This window comes from Polypterus senegalus, chromosome 11 (genome assembly GCF_016835505.1).
Source record: "Polypterus senegalus isolate Bchr_013 chromosome 11, ASM1683550v1, whole genome shotgun sequence".
Taxonomy (NCBI): Eukaryota; Metazoa; Chordata; class Cladistia; order Polypteriformes; family Polypteridae; genus Polypterus; species Polypterus senegalus.
In genome coordinates, this window is record NC_053164.1 from 57,289,069 (window position 1) to 57,312,589 (window position 23,521).

Consider the following 23,521-nt stretch of genomic DNA (forward strand, 5'->3'; position numbering starts at 1 on the left):
TAATCTGCTCTTAAACAAGTGTCACTGCTGCCTTTACTGGGTGCACTAGTATTTTGTTTATTTTAAAATTTCCTCATAAGAATCATTCTGCAATCCAGCACATCTTGTGTTATTGACTACTGATGATCCCACTTGCTTCATACACTTGGCCTGCAAACACGTATTGGCACTGAGATTGTATAGTAGATTATAATATTAATATTAGAATATATGCAAATGAGGATTCAGTGTCAATTATATAGTAGTTTTTTGGTTAATAACCCAATTATTGGTACTTCTGAGAAACCTGCCATGTAATCACTATTGCTGTCATCATAACATTTTTTTCTTAATGAGTTATGCTAATTTAAATCTGATTATTTCACAAATGAGTTTCAGAACATTTAAGTTCCAGATTCTGCACAGTGAGTAAACATTAAGTTTCCAGAAGAGTAATGCATTGGCTGTTTTTGAAGCTGTGTAAAGTTTTTGCTTGAAGAGTACTGGTTTTAGGTTTTTACAGTTTAACCTTTAACTTTAGAATACAACGCACTCATTTATAAACAGTTTATATTTGTGCTGACTCTACGCTTGTGTGAAAGAGACTGGGGACACAGACTTTTGGTATGGGCTGGCTCCCTGACCGAATTGGCTCTGTATTCCTGTACATCTAAAATTACATTAAGAAAAAAAATGTAAGGTTTATTGCATAAGTCTCCACCATCTTTGTCATTGGAATATTGTTTAACAGGCATGTAATATAAGGTAAATAGATTTGGGTCAAATATCTAGTCACAGTTGTTAAGCTTAGTTGAAAACACAAGGATGACAAATAAAGATGTTTCTATTGTTTAAAAAAGGAAAAAGAGCAACTTTTCCAGAAGAACATTTTAAATTTTAGGTACTTTTTAGTAGCTCAGTCAGCTTTTCTTTCCAAAGTCACATGCACTGTGCTATAAAAAATTAACAGACAACTCATTGACAGCACAACATCAGAAATTTGTTATAGAAAATGTTATGAGGAGGATTCTAAGTAAGTCAACTGTGTTTTACAATTCTTTATCAAATAGTAGCCTTGGGGAATAATACAGTGTACCAGATAGTGTTTCAAACAGGAAAATAGGGGCAGAGAGTTCTCGCATTCAATGAATATGTGTGAACAACTGCTAACCATGAGTTATAACATGATCCTGTACTGGTGTCAAAGTGTGAAATCAGTTTTCTCAAACACCCTTCTGGTCAGTAGATTTTCAGATTTTTGTTATATTTACAAATACTGTGATTTATCCATTCCTTACTTAAACAGTTTAATCCATTCAGAACATTTCTTCATAATAATGTAAGGAAGTATATCAGGTTTTTAAAGCTGTTCTTATTTTCTGATGCTTCTAAAGTAGATGGCTCATTTAATACCTGAAGTTTAGGTGCTCTCACAAACCTTGAAATTAACTACATTACTGGCCAAAAGTTTTACAGTTCACTTCAGTTTTTATTCAGATTTAATCAGTTGAAATGTAATGAAAGAACATAATTAATGAGCTGTGACACAGCATTATTACACTTTCAAGTGTATGGCTTTCATTTGGAGAAATTGCAAAGAAAAATCAAAAGTGTCAGTGAGGGCAGTGTCCTACACAATCAAGGCAATTGGAAACTGGAAGAAACTCTGATAGTCACAGATCTGGCAGATCCAAAGTCACAACCCAGTCAGAAGACAGGTTTCTAAAGGTCACCAGCTTTCATGATAGGAGCTCTACAACACAACGGCTCATTGTCATAAGCACTTTGTTATTTGGCACTTTGAGTAGAAAAACAGAAAAAAAAAGTTAATAATATAGAGTAGTGTGGTGCCAGCACATGTGATTGTTTTTATGGCTTGTTGTCTTAACAAGTATCACAAGGAATACAGGTCAATGAGTAAGACTGTGACACGGTGAGAATGGTGACTGAAGTAAAAAAAAGCAGGCAAGAGGCAAGCAAGTCAAAGATGGACTTTTATTATTTTCGAGTTGTCCAATGGGCAGCAGCAGGGTACCTTTTATTATTGTGCCTTTTGGAATAAAGAGACTGTCAGCACCTATGGACTCACCTGAAAAAGTGGAATTGTCAGAGTATTAAGTCAGGTTCCGCATAATCTGTCTACTTTTTTTCTCTCCTTTACTGATAGTAATATTTCAATACCAGTGGCTTGAAATTTTTTATTGCTCCTTATTGTTTTAGGTGTTTGGTGTCAAACCAGCTGCCACATAAGGTGAAAAGGAAAATTAGATTAATGAGTTGTTTTCATTTTTCTTAGCATTTGTTTAGCTTTAAACAACAGGGATCTCAGGTTTAAGAGTGAATGGGACAGCGTTAGATATAAAATGAAACTTTCAGGGTGCATAAAAAGCGTTTAGAAAACATTTCTCACATTTCTCAGTTCACTTATGGGATCAGGAAAACAACTACATTGTGAAGGGAACTGATTGTTAAGTTTTGCTAATGAAGATAACCATTCAAAATTACAAAATGATAGTGGAAGCATAAACAAATCTGCAAAATAATGCCTTCTTTGCACAGAACATCTGGAGTAACATGATGCCAAAATAAGTGTAGGTAAAATGAACAACCATACTTTTATAAACAAATTTCAGCTTTTTCTTTCTAATAAGACCTTTAAGAAAATTGAATAACATTCAAATAGCAACTTTCAATCTGACAGCATTACTACGTAAAATTCAATTAACCTGAAAGGAACATTGTTATTAAATTACCATAAATATTTGTGTGTATAATTTTAGTCTATCAATTCTGTTGATACTAATAAAAAAAACTTCTTCTTCTTTCAGCAGCTCCCGTTAGGGGTTGCCCCAGTGGATTATCTTCTTCCATATCTTTCTGTCCTCTGCATCATGTTCTGTTACACCCATCACCTGCATGTCCTCTCTCACCACATCCATAAACCTTTGCTTAGGCCTTCCTCTTTTCCTTTTCCCTGGCAGCTCTGTCCTTAGCATCCTTCTCCCAATATACCCAGCATCTCTCCTCTGCAAATGTCCAAACCAATGTAATCTTGCCTCTCTGACTTTGTCTCCCAACCGTCCAACTTGAGCTGACCCTCTAATGTACTAATCCTATCCATCCTCGTCACACCCAATGCAAATCTTAGCATCTTTAACTCTGCCACCTGCAGCTCTGTCTCCTGCTTTCTGGTCAGTGCCACCGTCTCCAACCCATATAACATAGCTGGTGTCACTACTGTCCTGTAGACCTTCCCTTTCACTCATGCTGATCCTGTCTGTCACAAATTACTCTTGACACTCTTCTCCACCCATTCCACCCTGCCTCTCTTCCACAATCCCCATTACACTGTACTGTTGATCCCAAGTATTTAAACTCATCCACCTTCGCAAACTCTACTCCCTGCATCCTCACCATTCCACTGACCTCCATCTCATTTACACACATGTATTCTGTCTTGTTCCTACTGACCTTCATTCCTCTCCTTTCTAGAGCATATCTCCACCTTTCCAGGGTCTCCTCAACCTGCTCCCTACAATCGCTACAGATAACAATGTCATCAGCAAACATCATAGTCCACGGGGACTCCTGTCTAATCTGTCAACCTGTCCATCACCATTGCAAATAAGAAAGGGATCAGAGCCAATCACTGATGTAATCCCACCTCCAACTTGAATGCATCCGTCACTCCTACCGCAGACCTCACCACTGTCACACTTCGCTGTACCACTCTTACGTACTTCTCTGCCATTCCCGACTTCCTCATACAATACCACAGTTCATCTCGAGGCACTCTGTCATATGCTTTCTCCAGTCCACAAAGACGCAATGCAACTCCTTCTGGCCTTCTCTAAACTTCTCCATCAACATCCTCAGAGCAAACATTGCATCTGTGGTGCTCTTTCTTGGCATGAAACCATACTGCTGCTTACTAATCATCACATCACTTCTTAATCTAGCTTCCACTACTCTTTCCCATAACTTCATGCTGTGGCACATCAATTTTATTCCCCTGTAGTTACTGCAGTCCTGCACATCCCCCTTATTCTTAAATAGTACACTCCTCAGACATCCTCTTACTTTCCAAGATTCCGTTAAACAATCTGGTTAAAAACTCTACTGCCATCTCTCCTAGAGACCTCCATGCTTCCACAGGTATTTCATCTCTGACCAACGGCCTTTCCATTTTTCATCCTCTTCATACCTGTCCTTACTTCCTCCTTGCTAATCCTTTGCACTTCCTGATTCACTATCTCCACATCATCCAACCTCTTCTCTCTCTCGTTCTCTTCATTCATCATCCTCTCAAAGTACTCTTTCCATCTGCTCAATACACACACCTCACTCCTGAGTACGTTTCCATCTTTATCCTTTATCACCCTAACCTGCTGCACATCTTTCCCAGCTCGGTCCCTCTGTCTAGCCAATCGGTAGAGGTCCTTTTCTCCCTCTTTAGTGTCCAACCTCTCATACAATTCATCATACGCCTTTTCTTTAGCCTTCGCCACCTCTCTCTTCACCTTGCACCTTATCTCCTTGTACTCTTGTCTACTTTTTGCATCTCTCTGACTATCCCACTTCTTCTTTGCCATCCTCTTCCTCTGTATACTCTCCTGTATTTCCTCATTCCACCTCCAGGTTTCCTTTTCCCTCTTTCCAGATGTCACGCCAAGCACCTTTCTTGCTGTCACCCTTACTACATCGCTGTAGTTTCCCAGCTGTCTGGTAACTGTTCACTGCCACCCAGTGCCTGTCTCACCTCCTCCCTAAACTCAACCTTGCAGTCTTCCTTTTTCAACTTCCGCCATTTGATCCTTGGCTCTGCCCTCACTCTCTTCCTCTTCTTGATCTCCAACGTCATTCTACAGATCACCATCCTATGCTGCTTAACTACACTTTCCCCTGTCACCACTTTGCAGTCTTCAATCTTTTTTAGATCACTTCTTCTGCATAAGATGTAATCTACCTGTGTGCATCTTCCTCTACTCTTGTACGTAACCCTATGTTCCTCCCTCTTCTTAAAATACGTATTCACCACAGCCATGTCCATCCTTTTGGCAAAATCCACTGTCCTCTGACCTTCTTCATTCCTTTCCTTGACACCATACCTACCCATCACCTCCTCGTCTGCGCTGTTCCCTTCACCAACATGCCCATTGAAATCCACTCCAATCACCACTTTCTGTCCCTTGCGTACACTGTTCATCACTTCATCCATCTCACTCCAAAAATCTTCTTTCTCGCCCATTGCACACACAACTTGCGGTGCATATGCACTAACAACATTCATCATCACACCTTCAGTTTCCAGCTTCATAATCATTACTCGGCCTGACACTCTTTTCACCTTCAAAACACTCTTGACATACTGTTCCTTCAGAATAACTCCTACCCCATTTCTCCTCCCATCCAAACCATGATAGAACAATTTGAATCCACCTCCAATCCACCTGGCCTATCTTCACTTCCATTTAGTCTCTTGCACACACAATATATCAACCTTTCTTCTCTCCATCATATCTGCTAACTCTCTCCCCTTACCAGTAATACTGCCGACATTCAAAGTTCCAACCCTCAGCTCCACTCTCTTTACTTTCCTCCTGCCTCCGGACACGTCTTCCCCCCTCTTTTTCTCCTTCTTCGGCCAACAGTAGCCCAGTTTCCGCCAGCACCCTGTTAGCTAACAGTACTGGTGGCGGTCGTTGGTAACCCGGGGCTCGACCGATCCGTTATGGAAATTTGTATTGTTGTCCACATAGTGATTTGGCAAAATTTTACACCGGATGCCCTTTCCTGGCGTAACAATCCCCATTTATCCGGGTTTGGGACCAGCATGGAGAAACACACTGGTTTATGCATCCTCTGTGGCTTTTGTTTTTTGTTTTTTTTTTTTTATTTAGTGGCCCCATAGAAATCTTTTTCCCGGGCCCGCCCTTTACTCTTAAGCAATTGGATACTACCTAAATACCACAGTGCTAAATACCATAATACTAAGCTTTCTATCATTACTTTCCATGTTTATAATTAAATGTATTAAAAACATTTTGAAAGTTTAATGATCTCTAGGTTGAGCATCCCTAATCCAAAATTTCAAAATTCTAAACTGAAACAGCTGTTGTTAAGTTACAGTGATAGTGCAAAAGTTGATGTAAGGCTGAAAGTATTGTCAGCTATATTCATGCAACTATGAAAGTATTACATCTCATCAAAAGTAGGTGAAAAGGACTACAGTTAAGTTAGTTGATAACAAAGTTCCACAAGAGATATGGATTTCAGTACTCGAAATACCCGACTCCATAAATGTCCCTAATGACACCAGTAGAAGCACAGACAAGGCTGCACAGCATCCACATTCTCACTGTACAGCACCCACCTTCTGACTGCACACTTAAACGAATAATTAAAGGAAGTTAACATTACTGTCTACATGAAAATACAAACTTGCCATACCAGAAAATAGCTGCAGTGTTTTAACGAGTAATATACCTGTATTCTGCAATGCTTCTGTAAAGTCTTAATTTGCTGTTGTTATGCCATATAGTGGTGTAATAATCAGAGTGACAGAAATATATTGTAGAAGACAGAAGCACTTGTCAAACAAGTGGAGCCAAGTACCTGCAGTGGTCTAAGAATATGTGTGTCTGTCTCTTTTGTAACTGCACACATTACAATTTACAAATTCATCATTTAGCTTCAGTTATCTTGTACTACAGAGATCTGAATGATTAATGGTTATTTTTGCTTTTTATTTTCTCACAATGTCAAGGCAGTTTCTTTTATTCTCTCTCTGAAACACTGAAAATTTAAAATGCATGAACTAGAGGAATTGAGGATAGGTGTTTTAGGAATGGATGCCAGTATTCCAAAATACCTTTAGTCCCAGGAATTATGGATTAGAGATTTTGGACTTTTAGTATACCCCATTGTTAATTTTCAGGAAGTATGAGGCTCTCCGTCTGTTGCAGAGATTCGATTTTAATTGTCAGAAGGTACCAGTGTCACTGTCAGATTATTACATTAAAACCTTGATAAAAACTGTGCTTAATCATAACCTTTTTCCTCATAAACTAAGGAACAAAACATGCCACTTGTATAAAAATAAATTTCAAAGATAATTGGATAGACAACAATATTATGTTTATTTTCTGTTTGTTTAGATAATGAATATTTTCTTCTTAATGCTCACATCACAGGAGATGTCATTCCTTGCAGTCTTTCATGTTTGTTTCAAAATCAATTCAATGTAATGGAGTTGAAATTGGCAGTCTCAATATTATGTTCTGTATGTGGAATGTATTAAGTTTACCAGGTAGCACATTTCCTGAACCAAAAGCTCTGTCATCTTGGCACACTATCATTAAAAATAGATTTAGGTGTAAAAAATAAACCGTTTTATTTCCTATTTTATATTTTCAGTATAGCTTTTGTAATTACAAACATCAGTAAAATTTACATGAGAACAGACCATTCAGCCCAATAAAGCTCACCTGTCCTACCCACTTAATTCCTCAAAAAAACATTGTCTAGTTTTGAAGGTTCCTAAAGTTCTACTGTCTACCGCACAACTTGGTAACTTATTGCATATGTCTAATCCTCTCTGTGTGTAGAAAAATTTCTACATGGATCGTACCCCTTCACCTCTCACCATAATTTTGGTCTTTCCTGTCGTTACCTTCTTCAATTCATCTTTACATTTTGCCATAAGTACAAAAATCATTGGCGTACAAGAGTACCCATTGCAGGGCACTTCTTTGGTTGCCACCTTCATCACTATTACAGAACAGTACATTCTGAACAGATTGCGTATTGCCTTCACCTCAAAATGTATTACTCTCTTCTCTCTTCAACATTGTTCATGTTTCCTCATACTGTAACATCACTAAAGATGCCACATTTTTTTTTCATACCTAACTTTCTCAAACCACTCCTCTTGCAGCTCCCTGCCACATTCTCCAGATCTACAAATGTATAATAGAGCTTGTTTACCTTTCCTTGATGATTTCCCTAATAGCAAAGATCTGTTCATTACCCAGGCATGAAACCAAACTCTATTTTGTTTTTTCAGCCCTTATTCTCTGGCACTCTTATCAACCACCTTTGTTGTAGTAATAAGACTTGTAAATTCTATGTATATGATTGATGAGAGAATTGGGTTACAGCTAATCCTTGTTAGATGTATGTTTTAAAGCATGCTGTCATGTTTTATGATCAAGTTAGATGGGAAATCTATACTAATAAAAGGCAAAGCCCGCACTGACTGACTGACTCATCACTAATTCTCCAACTACCCGTTCAGGTAGAAGGCTGAAATTTGGCAGGCTCATTCCTTAAAGCTTATTTACAAAAGTTGGGCAGATTTCATTTCGAAATTCTACGCATAATGGTCATAACTGGAACCTATTTTTTTGTCCATCTATAATAATAAAAGGAAAAGCCCTCACTCACTCACTCACTCACTCACTGACTCATCACTAATTCTCCAACTTTCCGTGTAGGTAGAAGGCTGAAATTTGGCAGGCTTATTCCTTACAGCTTACTTACAAAAGTTAAGCAGGTTTCATTTCGAAATTCTACACGTAACGGTCATAATTGTCGATAACGGTCAACAACGTCCGCCATGTTGAACTTTCTTATTTATGACCCCATCTTCACGAAATTTGGTAAGTGGCTTCCCTGTGCTAACCGAAACCAATGTACATACTTATTTCGGTGGTATGACGCCACTGTCAGCCGCCATATTGTTTTCCAACATCACTAATTCTCCAACTTCCCGTATAGCAGTGCTTCTCAATTATTTTCTGTCATGCCTCCCCCCAAGGAAGAAAAAAACATCTTGCGTCCCCCGCACAACTATAAATAGTATAATTTGTCTATAAAATTGTTATAAGTACACCTCTGCATAACACTGTACCCTTATTAACGTATAAGAGAATAAAAAAAGAAAGAAATATGGACCAATTTACAACAAAGAATAGCTTTATTAAATGTAACAGAAAAGATTTAAAGTGCATTCTAAATTCAAAAAAAATTTTAAAGAAAAATAAAAAAGCATGTTCCCCGAGGTTAAACGCCCCCCTTGATGGGTGGGGGGCGCTCCCCACTATTTGAGAAACACTGCCGTATAGGTTGAAGGCCGAAATTTGGCAGGCTCATTCCTTACAGCTTACTTACAATAGTTAAGCAGGTTTCATTTCAAAATTCTATGAGTAATGGTCATAACGGTCAACGACGTCCGCCATGTTGAACTTTCTTATTTATGGCCCCATCTTCTCGAAATTTGGTAGGCGGCTTCCCTGCACTAACTGAAACCAATGTATGCATACTTATTTCGGTGGTATGATGCCACTGTCGGCCGCCATATTGAACTTTTCAGCAGTCTTTGTTACTTATGGGCCCATCTTCAAGAAATTTGGTACACGGGTTCCTAACGCTAACTGAATCCTACTTGCGTACATATATACGTCCATAGCCTGCACCTCGGTCACCGTGGGAGGTGGCGTTGGTCCCCATCCCAACGCCTCCCGTTGTTGGCTGCCTGCCTATATAAGACCGTCCGTCTCCGGTCTCTACATTCCCTTCCTTGCTTCGCCACGGGATTCACGTCTCCCTACTGATAACTACAGCCTTTTTGTTTAATCCACGGCTTCTCCGCTGTTATTTTGTTTGTTTATTACAATTATAGTTATTGTATAGGTATTTAACACTTACTTTACATTGCTCAGATACCCATTTCCTTTTTCATTCCAACCTCCATTACCATGTCTATCGAGATGATCACTATCGATCAAAGAACTGTCACTTACCGAGTGGTTTCCATGCCCGGAGATACCACCTACCTTTACCATTCTTTTTGTTACATATTGCATGGCCATATCAGGCTCACTCTTAATATCCGGAGGAACATTGTGTCTTATGTATTGAATGACTGGGACAGGTTCAAGGTGTGGACTGATGACGGTACAGGAGATAATTATACTACACAGGAGCACTATAAGAGTGAAATGCTTAAACCCTTCACCTATGGTTCTGCACCTGAGTTGATGGCTGCCACTGAATTGTTCGGTTGTCGCTTTCAAGTGTACCGAAATGGCCAAATATTTTACACCTTTCGACAACCGCCAATGCCTCTTAAACATCTTAGATTCACAGGTGACGATTTCAGTAGTGGACACTTTGATGTTTATGAATGTTTAAACTCTCAAAAGCTGGATGTGATTTTATCGATGAAACCGGTTGTGTGCATACAACGCTTGACAGATGCCAAATGTCACTTCAACATAACAAATCCTGCAAATACTGTCGTAATTGAAACAAACCATGAAACTCAAACCGATTATGACAGCAGCAACCCAAGCTGTGAGATTTGAGACAAGATTACTGTTCACATGGCCAACTGTAAGTTGCATGATCAAGAGTAAGCTCAGCGCACAGCTTGGTCATGTTACAATCGGAGGGCTGAACTGACAACATGGTATACAAAGAGATCCTTAACAAATAATTATTGGCACATTTTCCCTCAGTTTGAAAAGGTTTAATTTTCTTCTTAATAAAAATTTTAATACAGTACTTCGCCGCTGCGAAGCGCGGGTATTTTGCTAGTATACTATAATAGACTTCTGCTCGATGGCCGTGGGAGGCGGAGTTATGCCTCCCACGTAATTTAGTGCCTGCCCATATAAGGCCATCCGTCAGCAGCAATCCAATAGAAACACTGCTGCTAAATATTCACGGGTGAAGGACTGTGCTTATGCAGACGAAGATGAGATGGTCAGAGTGGTGTTTGGCACAAACTCAGCGAAACTGCGAGAGAAACTTTTAAGTGCCAGGTCTTAGCTAACATTAAATACAGCCTTCGATGCATGTACACCGAGCGGCTCACGTGAACTGACGCAGTGCACAGACAAAAAGCAACAGTTCCAAAGAGTGCTGAACAAAAACCGAATTACACAATTGAGAAGGCAGCAAAAAAATATGAAGCGTGTGACACATACAAGCATATTCATAAGTGCAGCTACTGCGGAAACAAAGCACACGGTGCTGCAGTAAGAAACGAATCGATGAATGAAACCAGCAAAGGATATTTGGAGCTGTTTTCTCTCCACTATGTCAGAGGGCAGCAACTAAGTGGGATAGATGCCTCTCTTCTGTAAAGTTCAATTTCCCTCTCAATTCCATTGCTGGGCTGTTCTATCTTAGAGAAAGAGTCCCATAGCAGATCCTCAAGTGCTGTCTTCTTGGAAGCAGGTTCCTCTTCTGACTCAGCTCCGCCTTCAGCTTCAAGAGCCCCCTCGCCCCCATGTGTGGAACAATGAGCTGATGCCTCTTCCTTGCACTCCATACTCTTCTCATCTGTGGGCTTTAAGCAGCAGTAACACTGGCTTTAACATTAGCAAGCAGCAAAGCAGTCCCCCTCTCTCTTTTAACACAAATACACTCACTCTGATGCTCTCGTGTTTACAACACACACACAAACACAGTATGAACCTATTAAATCCATTAAAATTTGGTACTGGAAACATAAATCTTCTAGGGGAAAAAAAATCAAGTCAATGATACCTGGTTTTGCTGCAACTGTTCCACCCTTTTCTGTATCCTCTGAAAGACTGCCTCACGCTGGTTGCAGTCTAGCTGCAGTAGAGACTGGAATCTTGGGTCCAGCGCAGTGCACTCCAGCAGGTAGTTGTATACATCCCCACTGTATCTGCCTGAAATATTGCTGAGAATTGCTCTCTTTGTGTCGACCACAGTGGGGGAATCACTGTCATTTGGTGCCATGTTTTGTTCTATCATGTTCTTCAATGGCACGATGAGAGACACTTTGGGCCTCGTCTCTTCACACAAGACAGTGGTAGCTGTCTTTAAAGGATTCAGCAGCTTCACAAGAAATTCGGCATTGACAATGTCGCAGGTATCCAGTGTGTCAATGTTTCGGGCATTTTGTCTTCTTTCTGGGCTGGTGAGCGCTGCTGCTATAGCAGCCTGCTGCTCCAGGTAACAAACCAGCATATCCAATGATGAATTCCATCGCGTGGTGACGTCCATTATTAATTTGTGCGGTGGCAGTTGTAGCAGCTTCTGCTTAGACGTCAGTACCGCGGCAGCTGTTGAACTCTGGTGGAAAAAAAGCAGTTACAAATCTCACCCGCCCGAGCAAACGAGCGACACGCGCAACACCGAGGCCAGCCTGTGTAGCGAGATTTATTGTGTGCGTGAAGCATTTGATGTGCGGCTCAAATCCTGCCTCGCGCACAGCCACATCCATATTACGCGCATTGTCTGTTACAATAGCTATGCCATGGTTTGGCTTTTTAAGACCCCACTGTGTGACAGCTTCTTGTAAAACTTCAGCGACGTTTCCCCTTGTGTGTGATTCAAAAAGTGGGCGCATCTGCAGTACAAAATGTACCATTTCCCAATTACTGTTGATAATGTGGGCTGTAATTGTGATATAGCTCTGTGTACACCTAGAAGTCCAACCGTCAGTAGTTATGGCGATGGTTTCTGCCTCTTTCAGAGCCTGTACAACGTTTACCTTGCACTCCTTGTAGAGGGTCAGGACCACCATGCGAGTAAAATGTGCGCGTGACGGGATGGCATACTTTGGTTCCAGTGTGTGGATGAGTCGCCAAAATCCCAGATTTTCCACCACAGAAAATGGTCTCATATCGGCTGCAAAGAAAACGCCGATGTCTCTTGTTATTGCCGTGGCTCTTGCATTGAATGGTAGAAGTTTAGTTGCAAAGGCATTTGTTATGGTTGTTTGCCCTTTCATGCGAACTGAATTGCTTTCCGTTTTCTTCACAGGCGCAGCTTTTAGTAACGAGCTGTGGTCGTTTTCTAAATGCTTTTGCATAGTGCTTGTGTTAGCAGAGGTGTACGGTATTAATTTCTTACAGTGTTTGCAAATTGTCTTTGTCTTGTCTGTCATTTTTTCGCCGTTTCTTATTTCCACAAGGAATCCAAAATGTTGCCACACCAACGATTTAAATGTCGCGGGCACATCTTCTATCCTTACTTCTCCCTCACACTCCATCATGCCAATAACGCAAGAATATCGTCACGTTCTCACGACATCTCGTCACACTACTAACATACATATATACACACACACACATACATATATATCAGCGCTTCCTGATTAATTTTACCCTTGCACCCCTTTGGTTTGAGACGTATGAAAAAATATGCGGTTAACGCAGAAAGACAGATCACCAATTGAAGCTTTATGAATAATGGATACTTTATTCGCCATCAATGATTGTTTTGGTAAAGCCATACTCAGTGTAATCATTAGGTGAACGGTAAAAAGTAAGAGCGAGGGGAGGGTGACTTATTGAGGCACGCAGGCGAAAGCACAACAGCATGCGGACTCGATGTAGTGCGCGTCAACTTGATCTGAATTACGCGATCACATTAGAAAAAATATATCTTTTCAAGTTCTATTTGTTTACACAAATATCTTTGGTTGGAATGTAAGGTGAATTTACTCTTTACATTTCTATGGTGAAGAAAAATTTATGCAGTGATGCCTATATTTAACTTACATTCCTACCAAAGATATTTCTGTCGACTAAATAAAAATTCCTTCTATTTAAAATTTAAATAGAACTTGAACAGATACGATTGTTCATAAAATCCTCGCAGACTTGCACGTAAGAGCGGGAGTCATCCATTTTAACAAGCAGCGTATTGCACTGATACGAAATAGTCTGCCCATTTAATTATTTAGGAATGGATAGATAAATTAAGCTGCTCGCACCCCAAAGGAGATATATATATATATTATATATATATATATATATATATATATATATATATATATCTAATATGGATATAGATATACATATATATAGATAATAGATAGATATAGATATATAGATTATATTTTAATTAATTAAATAAATTAATATTTTGATTTTTCTTCCTTGATGGATTCTGGCACCCCAGCAACAGTTGCTCGCACCCAAAGAGCATGTGTGTGTGTGTGTATGTATTTATATATATATATATATATATATATATATATATATATATATATATATATATATATATATATATATATATGACAGCATCACTCGCAACAGTGACAAAAAAATTACATTGACAATCATGATACGTTATTTTCAAAATGTTTCCTTTTCTTTCTCATTACTTCTTTAACACACTATTTTGCTAGTTCTCATATAAAATAATGGATTATATGACGTCTGAAGAGTATTTATTCATGCTCATAAAGCTCATAAATGTTTTTATGTAGTTTCTTGTTTGGCCACTGCTTTTAAATGAAGGAAACAGCCATTTGTTGCTCTTAAGAGGAAAAATATTTGGTTAGAATAAAGAAAAAATTATTTTAGGTGGATGTAATTGTCACAGGTACAATTTTTGTTACATTTTAAATCACACAAACTGTAAACAGGAATGTTGATGTCTTTCAGACTCCTTATTTATTTTGTATTGAACTTTTACTTCCGTATTGGTAGTCTTCAACTCCACTATGCAGTGGATCACAGCAAATTGTGATAATTTAGCAAAATATCACAGTGCTCTGATAATGACTCGGTTATTGGTGGGAAACACATTATTCCAAGTTACACCAAGTTTAACTACAGGATGCCAAGAATGAAATTAACATGGGAAAGACTGTAGAAAAAGTTAAAAAATTTTCTACAGTTGTTGAAAAACAATATAAACAGACTAATCAGTAGCACCTCTGATTATACAATGTTACTATTAAAATAAAAAAACAGGTCTTCAACCTGATTTAAATAATAAAGTTAATGGTGCTTCCCTACTATTGGTTGGTACACCATTTCAGAGTTAGCTAAACGCATTAACTCTTTTATAGATAGTAAATATATATTATGATATATACAATTTTAAATATATATATATATATATATATATATATATATATATATATATATACATATATATATACATATATATATATATATATATATATACATATATATATATATACATATATATATTTTGTGATAATCTATAGGTTGCATTCACTGAAATTACCTTCTTCTTGATGGGTTTTAATGGCATATAGACATTTGTCAAATGAGAGGAAATACAGCGCCAGTATTTCCTGACATTACCTGTCTTAATGTGCTTTGTTAGCTTGAATATTTAGTAATATTTAGTAACCTAAATGGAATTTGTTTATGAGAGTTTTACAATAAAACTTCTTTCCTTATTTGCAGTAATATCAAGATTAATCAGACATTATTTCTATACAGATAAAAAGTATTTTTCATATTATATGTTTTAGTTTATGATATTAAACATTTTATTACAAAGGTCTATATAGATTATTATGTAACTAGCCAACCCGTAGCGTAGCATACGCCACATAATTATTCATTGATGGGTGAAGACTTCCTGAAAGACACAGTTGTCCAAATGGGGTGGGTTTGAGGATATGACTCTGAGTGAATGAAAAGATGGAACTCTGGAGAGAGCAACGTACAATTGTCCGTGACTGAAAACTGGTTTTTGCAGATACAGGCATATCTTTTTGAAAGTGTGGCCCTGTGCCGTATTAATTGTCATTGCAAAGGCCAATCTAACAGGAAATTGTCTGCGTGTAAAAGTATAAGGCAAATTTGAATCTGATGAGGTCATTGAAATCCAGGGAATAAGGACAGTTTATGAGGTAGCAGCCGCGATTGCGGTGAATGCTGGTAACAGAGTCTAGTGCCATTACAGAGACCTCTTGATGGCAGGAGGTTTCTGAGAAGCATGACGACTGAACCAATTTTAATTTTGAGTTTATACATAGGCATGCCAGTGGGAGTAAGACTATTAAGGCGTGCGGGCACATGAGCAGGCAGTACTCATACCTCGAGATCGATCGATCGATCTATCTATCTATCTATCGCTACTCAGTATTCATTGTCACAGAAACCAATTCTTGTGCAAAAAGTATGAAGCTAAACATGCAGTGAAACAATGTTTGTGAGTGCATGAATGAAATGCATTGAGAAATTATATACAGTATAAGGCTGTTCATATTCTGAATTTGCCAGGCCTTGTTCGGAATTTTGTTTGTCTCAAGTTAGTCTAGAAAAAAGATGAATATTGAACTATCTCTTAAATCTCTTAAATTCACTGCTAGTTCCAACAGCTGTCATACTATTTTCTGAAATCTCTTTAAATCACTCATGCCTTGCATCTCTACTGATTTTAATCAACGTGAAGCTTCTGAAGAACTCCTTCTGAAGCTATTTATGCATCTATAATGTACTCTGCAATAAATCCTACATTTTTAGAAGGCTAAAGGTGTTGAATCTAATGAACCTTACATGATTAAATGGTGACATATCGAAACTAGTCATACATATGAAATCTGTAATTAAGTCTTTGTGTGAGGAAGGTAATCCTATAGTAACCAATATAAAGGTAAAATGCTAATTGTTATAAACAAAACACTCATTCCTGAACAAATAAAATCTGGCTTTCATCTACTTTATTTATCGTTATGCTTGAAAATGTGATTATAAAATTATACTTTAAACATGCACAGTATTAATAAAATATTTTTTAGTTTGTCATTCAATACAATGCATAGCATTCTATACACCAAGTAAATCCACAAACATTTATATATGGATGGACAGAAACCTACTCTGTATGACAAAGTTAGCAAATGACCACTTAAAACATTTGAAGAAAGCAGTATGAATATTCCTATAAGAAGTTTTCATTTTCTGAACCCACTTTTTACCATTTTAGTGTTTCAGGGCAAACTCTTGAAGAGAAAAAAAACTTTCAGAAAGCACAATTTTGTTTATTACTATTAATGCTTTTTGCTAATTTATTTTTTAATAGCTAGCTCTACTAATATTATGAAGACATTACTAATTAAAAACACTGATGCTTATACTTATTACCCTAAGTAATATATTTATAGAACAGTGTATGTGTCTAAATTTCAGCATAGACTGTGTCATTAATTCTTAAATAAATACATGTGTAAGAGATTAGCACTGCCTGATTTAACAAATTCACTTTGTTTGGAATTGCTCATTTGAAATATCATTTTCATCCTTCATTGTGTCTTTCCATGCATGTCTTAAAATTGTTGCATTAAAATTGAATTGAAAAATATCTAGAATTAACACTCTTCTGATCATTGTAGAGAATTATTATCAGGAGTCACCAGACCTTTCTAGCATTTAAACCACGCAGAGCATCAGAGTATTTCTTTGACATTGTTTTTGTACATACAGCAGTACTTGCATACAAACTACTAATCCAGGAAACTAGAGGTTTCAGCGTCTTTCTCAGTCTGGGTGCATCGCATGGAACAACCCAGAACAGGATACCACTCTGTTGTATTACATAGGCATGCACACCTCTACTCTGAGCTCCTCCCGGATGACTGAACTTCTCACTCAGTCTTTAAGGGAAAGCCCAGATACCCTGCGGAGGAAACTTATTTCAGCCACATGTATTCGCGATCTCGTTCTTTTGGTCACTACCCATAGCTCATGACCATAGGTGAGGGTAGGAATATAGATCGACTGGTAAATTGAGAGCTTTGCCTTACGGTTCAGCTCCTTTTTCACCATGACAGACCAATGCAGAGCCTGCATCACTGCGGACGCCACACCTATCCGCCTGTCAATCCAACGCTCCATTCTTCCCTCACTCGTGAGCAAGACCCTGAGATACTTGACCTCTTCCACTTGGGGCAGGATCTCGCTCCCAACCCTGAGAGGGCACTCCACCCTTTTCTGGCTGAGGACCATGGTCTCGAATTTGGAGGTGCCGATTCCCATCTCAAGCGCTTCACACTCAGCTGCGAACCGATCCAGAGAGAGCTGAAGATCACGGCCTGATAAAGCAAACAGGACAATATCACCTGCAAAAAGCAGTGACCCAATCCTGAGTCCACCAAACCGGACCCCCTCAACACCCTGGCTGCGCCTAGAAATTCTATCCATAAAAGTTATGAAACCTGCCTAAACCTTTACTTTCAAAATTAATTTTTCATTCCAGTCCTTGAAATATCTTCTGTTCACCACTGGACACGTTAACCTTACATTTTGTACAATAGATTGGGGCTTTTGTTCTGCAATTCATAGATTTTCACCTGGCTTCTGTTGCAGCTGCCCCAGAAAGGTTGCTTTTTCCATGCATTTCAGATCTGGAATAATTTATTTTATACATATGTTTTCATACCATCTTCCTCCAGTGCTAGGTCACTGGATGGAGGCAATGCCTTTCCTGGCAGTCCTGGGTGAAGGGCAGGCCCTGAACAGTTCCCCAGAGCTAGTCACACACACATGCACCTAAACCATTCCCATTGGGGCCAAGATAGTGCATTCAGTCAACCCAAACAGCACATATTTGCCATGCAAGTTGGAAACTGGCATACTCAGAAATAGTGGAGTGGATTTGTGACATTAAGTTGATTGGTGAAAGAGGGGAGTCCCCACATGAAACTGCGAGTGATGGCAGCACTGCGTGATATAAGTATATTTGATTGAAAAGCAGTCCCCTGTAAAAGTTTGTGGCATAATACAGTGACATTTAAGAGAGATGGTGTTCCCCAAGTGAAACTGCATGAGGCACAGTGCGCAGTGGCACAATACAAGGTCATTCGGTCAAAGAGTGATCCCCATGAAAGTTCAAGATGCATGATTCAGTGACATTCAATCGAATGGGGTGAATTTTCAAGTACATTTGACCAAAGAATGGTCTCCCGTGAAAGTTTGGCAGGCGTGATTCATTTACATTCACTTTGGGGCATGGTGATCTCTTGTTGGATGTTCCCATAGATGAAGCTACAAGAGCACTGCTCAGAAAACTAACATAGGGAGAATGTGCAGCAGATTGCCTCTGGATATGGTAATTGAACATATGATGCATGAACTCTAAAATGGCATGCTGAGATGCCTCAAAGTTATACAGATACTATGAAAGATACTTACAAATCAAGCATAGTATTAGTTCCTTCAAAAAAACGCGTCATTCTCAATAGAGTCAAAACTGTGAATAGGATCTGACCCACGGTCTTCATATTCTTTATCACTAGCATTTTATAACTTTCTAAACTGTATTTTTTCACTCAGCTGTGACATGCTGCTTGCCTTAACATACTCTATATTTGTGTAAATTGAATATTTTACTAATGAAATAGAGTACACCACATGGAAACTTGTGATTTATTTGAAAGAAGACACCCTTGGGTATGTTAAAATACCATTATTGCTTTTGATTGACATGTGGATTTATTCGGCATACACAAACAGCTTTATAATATGGTGCATTGTGCATAATGATTAAGGTAAATAAATCCAACATTGACTTTTATACATTTCTGTGAATCAAAGAAAGAGTAAAAGTAGAATACAGCAATAAGTATTTTAAGTACATAAGCAGATTTGAAGGTGTTCGTCTTACATCTATTAAGGCAATTAATATATTGTTATATTAATTGTGAATGAATGCCCAATATGGCAAATAGAATTTCCTGAATACTCTGACTTTTTTCTTACAATAGTTACAGTAATCCCCTACATTTTTTTATTAGCTGTCACCATTTGCTAATTTCTGCTCCTTTATTTCTTCCATTGTTTCACTGTCCAGTGAACTGTTAAAATGAGTATGAATTTAAATCTGAGGTTCTCATCTGTCTCCCAGACTCCCACTACACTTTAGTGCATGACATGTTAAAGTCTTAAAAATTCTTTACATTGTTCTTTGCCCTTTTATATTTGTCTTCTGCCATCTTCAAAATGATGCTAGCTACAGAAATGCAAAATTGTGTGCTCTACACAGCAGTTAATTTATCTTTAATTTCAAAATGTTTTTTCTTGTTAGCTTTGCAGTATATTACTGATAGTTGAGCAAAGGCATTTACACATTTGTTTTTTTTTTCATAGGAAAATACCATGCAATGAAAAAGGATGCTGACGCTGTGTAGAGGATTATGTAACATACAGAAGCTTTTGTTTTATTAAATTTTTGACGGGAAGCATTAGATCGTTCTTGCCCAAATCAGTTTAATCCCGCAATTTTAATTAGAGGAGGGGCATGCTGAATGTGTGATATTTAAAAGAATCCTATATCCTCGGTTGTGTAACCCTTTAGGTGAATATACATTAGTACCAACTTGTAAAAGCTAACTCTGAAACAATTGTGTATGACTGAAACGACATGAACATGGATACAAGCATGGTATACACTTAGAAAAGCAATAGTATTCTGTTAAAAAAGGGCTTCTGCACTGATACAACAAAGTAGTTTATATGGTATTTATTGCCTGAATATTCAAAACTGTTATATCACATCTGTTATTCTTGACTTTGTTTTCACTGCCATACAGTTTACAGTTTACATGGCTTTAAGTCAGATGAGGACATCAGACATACAGTAACAACAGCATTTGCTGGATCTTTTTGCCTTGTGGATATACATGACTTGGAATCTCAGCCCTTTTATTTTCCTTTCTCAGTTCTCTTTCAGTACACACATGAGACATTCAACAGAAGCAACTCTATTCTGTTTGTGTGGTCCAAAACTCTGGGTGTCATTCTTACCTATGACTGAATTGTATGCATTATATTTCTGGGTGTACATTCATTGGTTGCCAGCTCTCAAAGATGCACAAGCCCTTTTGTTGGGGTAAGATGCAGGTTGGTCTGACTGAGTCACTAGGGTTGTTGACCTACACAACTGGTAGTTAAAAGAGCATGTTTTATCTGCCACTGACTCACTATGATTCTGCAAATAAGGCTTGCAAAGGAAACTGCTGAAAAAGTTGTTTAGTGTGATAGGGGCTTTATACTTGGGTAATTATCTCTCCAGAGATTTTACCTTAAATGCCAACAGTCAATTAGATCTAATCCCTCAATTGAACTCCAAACGCAAGCAAGCCACCGATTAATTAATAAACTAGTTTTCCCTCTACTATTTGATAACATGGAATAAGGGAGGAGACTATCATATTTTATAATTAAGAAAACATAAAGTACGATAATTGAAGCATAGTCTACAAATTAAAGAAGTTGTTTCCTCGTGTCATTGGAGCATTCAGCAAAATATAAACTCCTCCAATGATATAATGTAACAAATATAATTTATTTAAGCATTTGCCTATACATCTTCCACACACATTATTTCCTTCTGTGCATGAAGAAATGTCTGTGGCAGCTACTGATTAATTCAATTTTTAATGTTTTATCTGTTTTTTTGACAGGTAATTCTGCACTTCATGGTGGGATCTCCTAGTGCTGCTGTTAGCCAGGACTTGGCACAGCTGCTTATCCAGGCTGGCCTCATGAAGAGGTAAGTACACTAACAGAAAAGAGAGAGTTGAACCACAAGATATGGACAATCTTTTGATGCTGCCAGGTTTAATTTCCCAATTTAAACTTTTGTTTGTTTCACATTTACATTTTGAACAACATCTTCCAGTTCTAATATACATAGCCATTTAAAAAGTCACTCAAAGCACTTAAGCAGTGCTTTATACAGTTTACTCCATGCACATGACCACATGTTATTCAGTAGATATGGTTTCTGTGAAAAAGTATGTGCCTCCTTTTTTAATATATGTTGATATGTATGGCCAGCAAATAGCCACAACATTAAAATAACTGACATGTGAAGTGAATAACATTGATTATCTCATTACAATGGCACCTTTCAAGGGGTGAAATATATTGGGCAACAAGTGAACAGTCAGTTCTTGAAGGTGATTTTTTTGGAACAAGGAAAAATGGGCAAGTGTAAGGATTTGAGCGATTTTGACAAGGGCCAAATTGTTACAGCTAGACAGAGCATTTTCAAAACAAGTGTTGCCAGTGTGCAGTGGTTAGTACCTACCAAAACTGGTTCATGGAAGGACAACCAGTGAACTGGTGACCGGGTCATGGGCACCCAATATTCATTGATGCATGTGGGTAGTAAAGTCTAGTTAGTCTGTCTGTCAGAAGAGCTACTATAGCACAAGTTACTGAAAAACTTAAAGCTGGCCATGAGAGAAAGGTGTCTTGAACACCAGTGCATCGCAGTTTGCTGAGTAGCTGCAGTCTAGTCAGAGTGCCTATGTTGACAACCGTCCTCTACTGAAGGCACTCAGAATGAGCATGTGAATGTCAGAACTGGACCACTGAACAATGAAAGAAGATGGCCTAGTCTGGTAAATCATGTTTTCTTTTGGATCATGTGGATGGCTGGGTACGTGTGTGTCATTTACCTGGGGAAGAGATGGCAGCAGGATGCACTATGGGAAGAGTGGAGGGAGTGTGATGCTGTGTGTAATGTTCTGTTGGGGAACCTTGGGTCCTAGTATTCAAGTGAATGTGACTTGGACACATCTCACCTATGTAAAAATTGTTGCAGACTACATAACCTTGTCATGGCAACAGTATTCTCTTATGGCTATGGCCTCTTTCAGCAGGATAAAGCGTCCTGACACAGTATAATTTTTCTCAAGCCATTCATGAATAGTTTTTACCAAGAGTTCAGGGTGTTGACTTGTCCTCCAAATTCTCGAGATCTCAATCTGGGATGTTCTGGGAAAAAAAGTCCGATCCATGGAGTTTTCACCACACTTCTTCCATAACTTGAAGAATCTGCTGGTAATGTCTTGGTGCCACATGCCTCAGGACAACTTCAGAGGTCTTATGAGGTCTATCCCTCGATGGGTCAGAACTGCCTTTGTGGGCAAGGGGGATATACACAATATTAGGCAGGTAGTTTTAATGTGGCTAATCGGTGTGTGTGTGTGTATAATGAAACTCACAGGATCATAAAAATATTTTTTTATAGCGGAAATTTTGTTATGACAAATATGGGGAAAATATGTATAGTACAGTACTGTGATCGGGCCACCAGCGATTTACCATGTCTAATGCCAGCAGAGCAAGGACAGCTCCGTAGCTACTCTGCTGCATCGGGTCAGCGGTAAACCAAGGGCAATTAGTAGTCCTCTGCAGAATCAGGGTTAACGCGTATCATGCTTGACACACAATTTTTAACATTTAACACTGGGCTTTGATCTGCTGTTCCTCATACTCTCCTGAACCGTCTTTTCCAGACCATGTCTGCCACAGCATTGATTCCAAGCTGCTTGTGTTCTTGTCATCCAAAGATGGGAGCTAAAGCTTTTTTTTAATAGAAATACAGGTATGAATACAGAGTGTAAATTAGACATTAAATGTAACTTTTTTTTTTAATACAGGTATGAACATAGCATGAAAATGAGACATTAGATAAGTTTAAAATAGTCCATTAAAATAGTCCAATTTTTAACAATTCTTTTGTGCTTTTGTATCATTGTCCTGCTAAAGGACCTTTGATCTTTGACTCATACATATTTTTCTGACAGTGGATGGCATATTCTACTGTAAAATGTCCTGATAATCCTGACATTTCCTCTAGCACCAAAAGCAGCAAATTATTTCCCACAGCATTAATGAACCTTCAAAATATTTAACTGTAGATAGGATGTACTTTTTCTTTACAAGTTTCATTTCATAGTCTATAAACAAATTGCCACTGTGCATTTTCAAAGAGC

General features: G+C 38.3%; 1 protein-coding gene across 4 annotated transcripts in view; it reads left to right on the forward strand.

Annotated features, from left to right (window-relative positions):
- The window catches only part of gtf2h4 (general transcription factor IIH, polypeptide 4), a 135,128-nt gene that overhangs the window by 40,109 nt on the left and 71,498 nt on the right, over positions 1 to 23,521 (forward strand). For all 4 annotated transcript variants that reach the window (XM_039768699.1, XM_039768696.1, XM_039768697.1 and 1 more), the window contains exon 6: positions 21,197 to 21,285. In XM_039768699.1, coding sequence (XP_039624633.1) covers positions 21,197 to 21,285 — 89 coding nt within the window. The remainder of the gene's footprint in view (positions 1 to 21,196; positions 21,286 to 23,521) is intronic.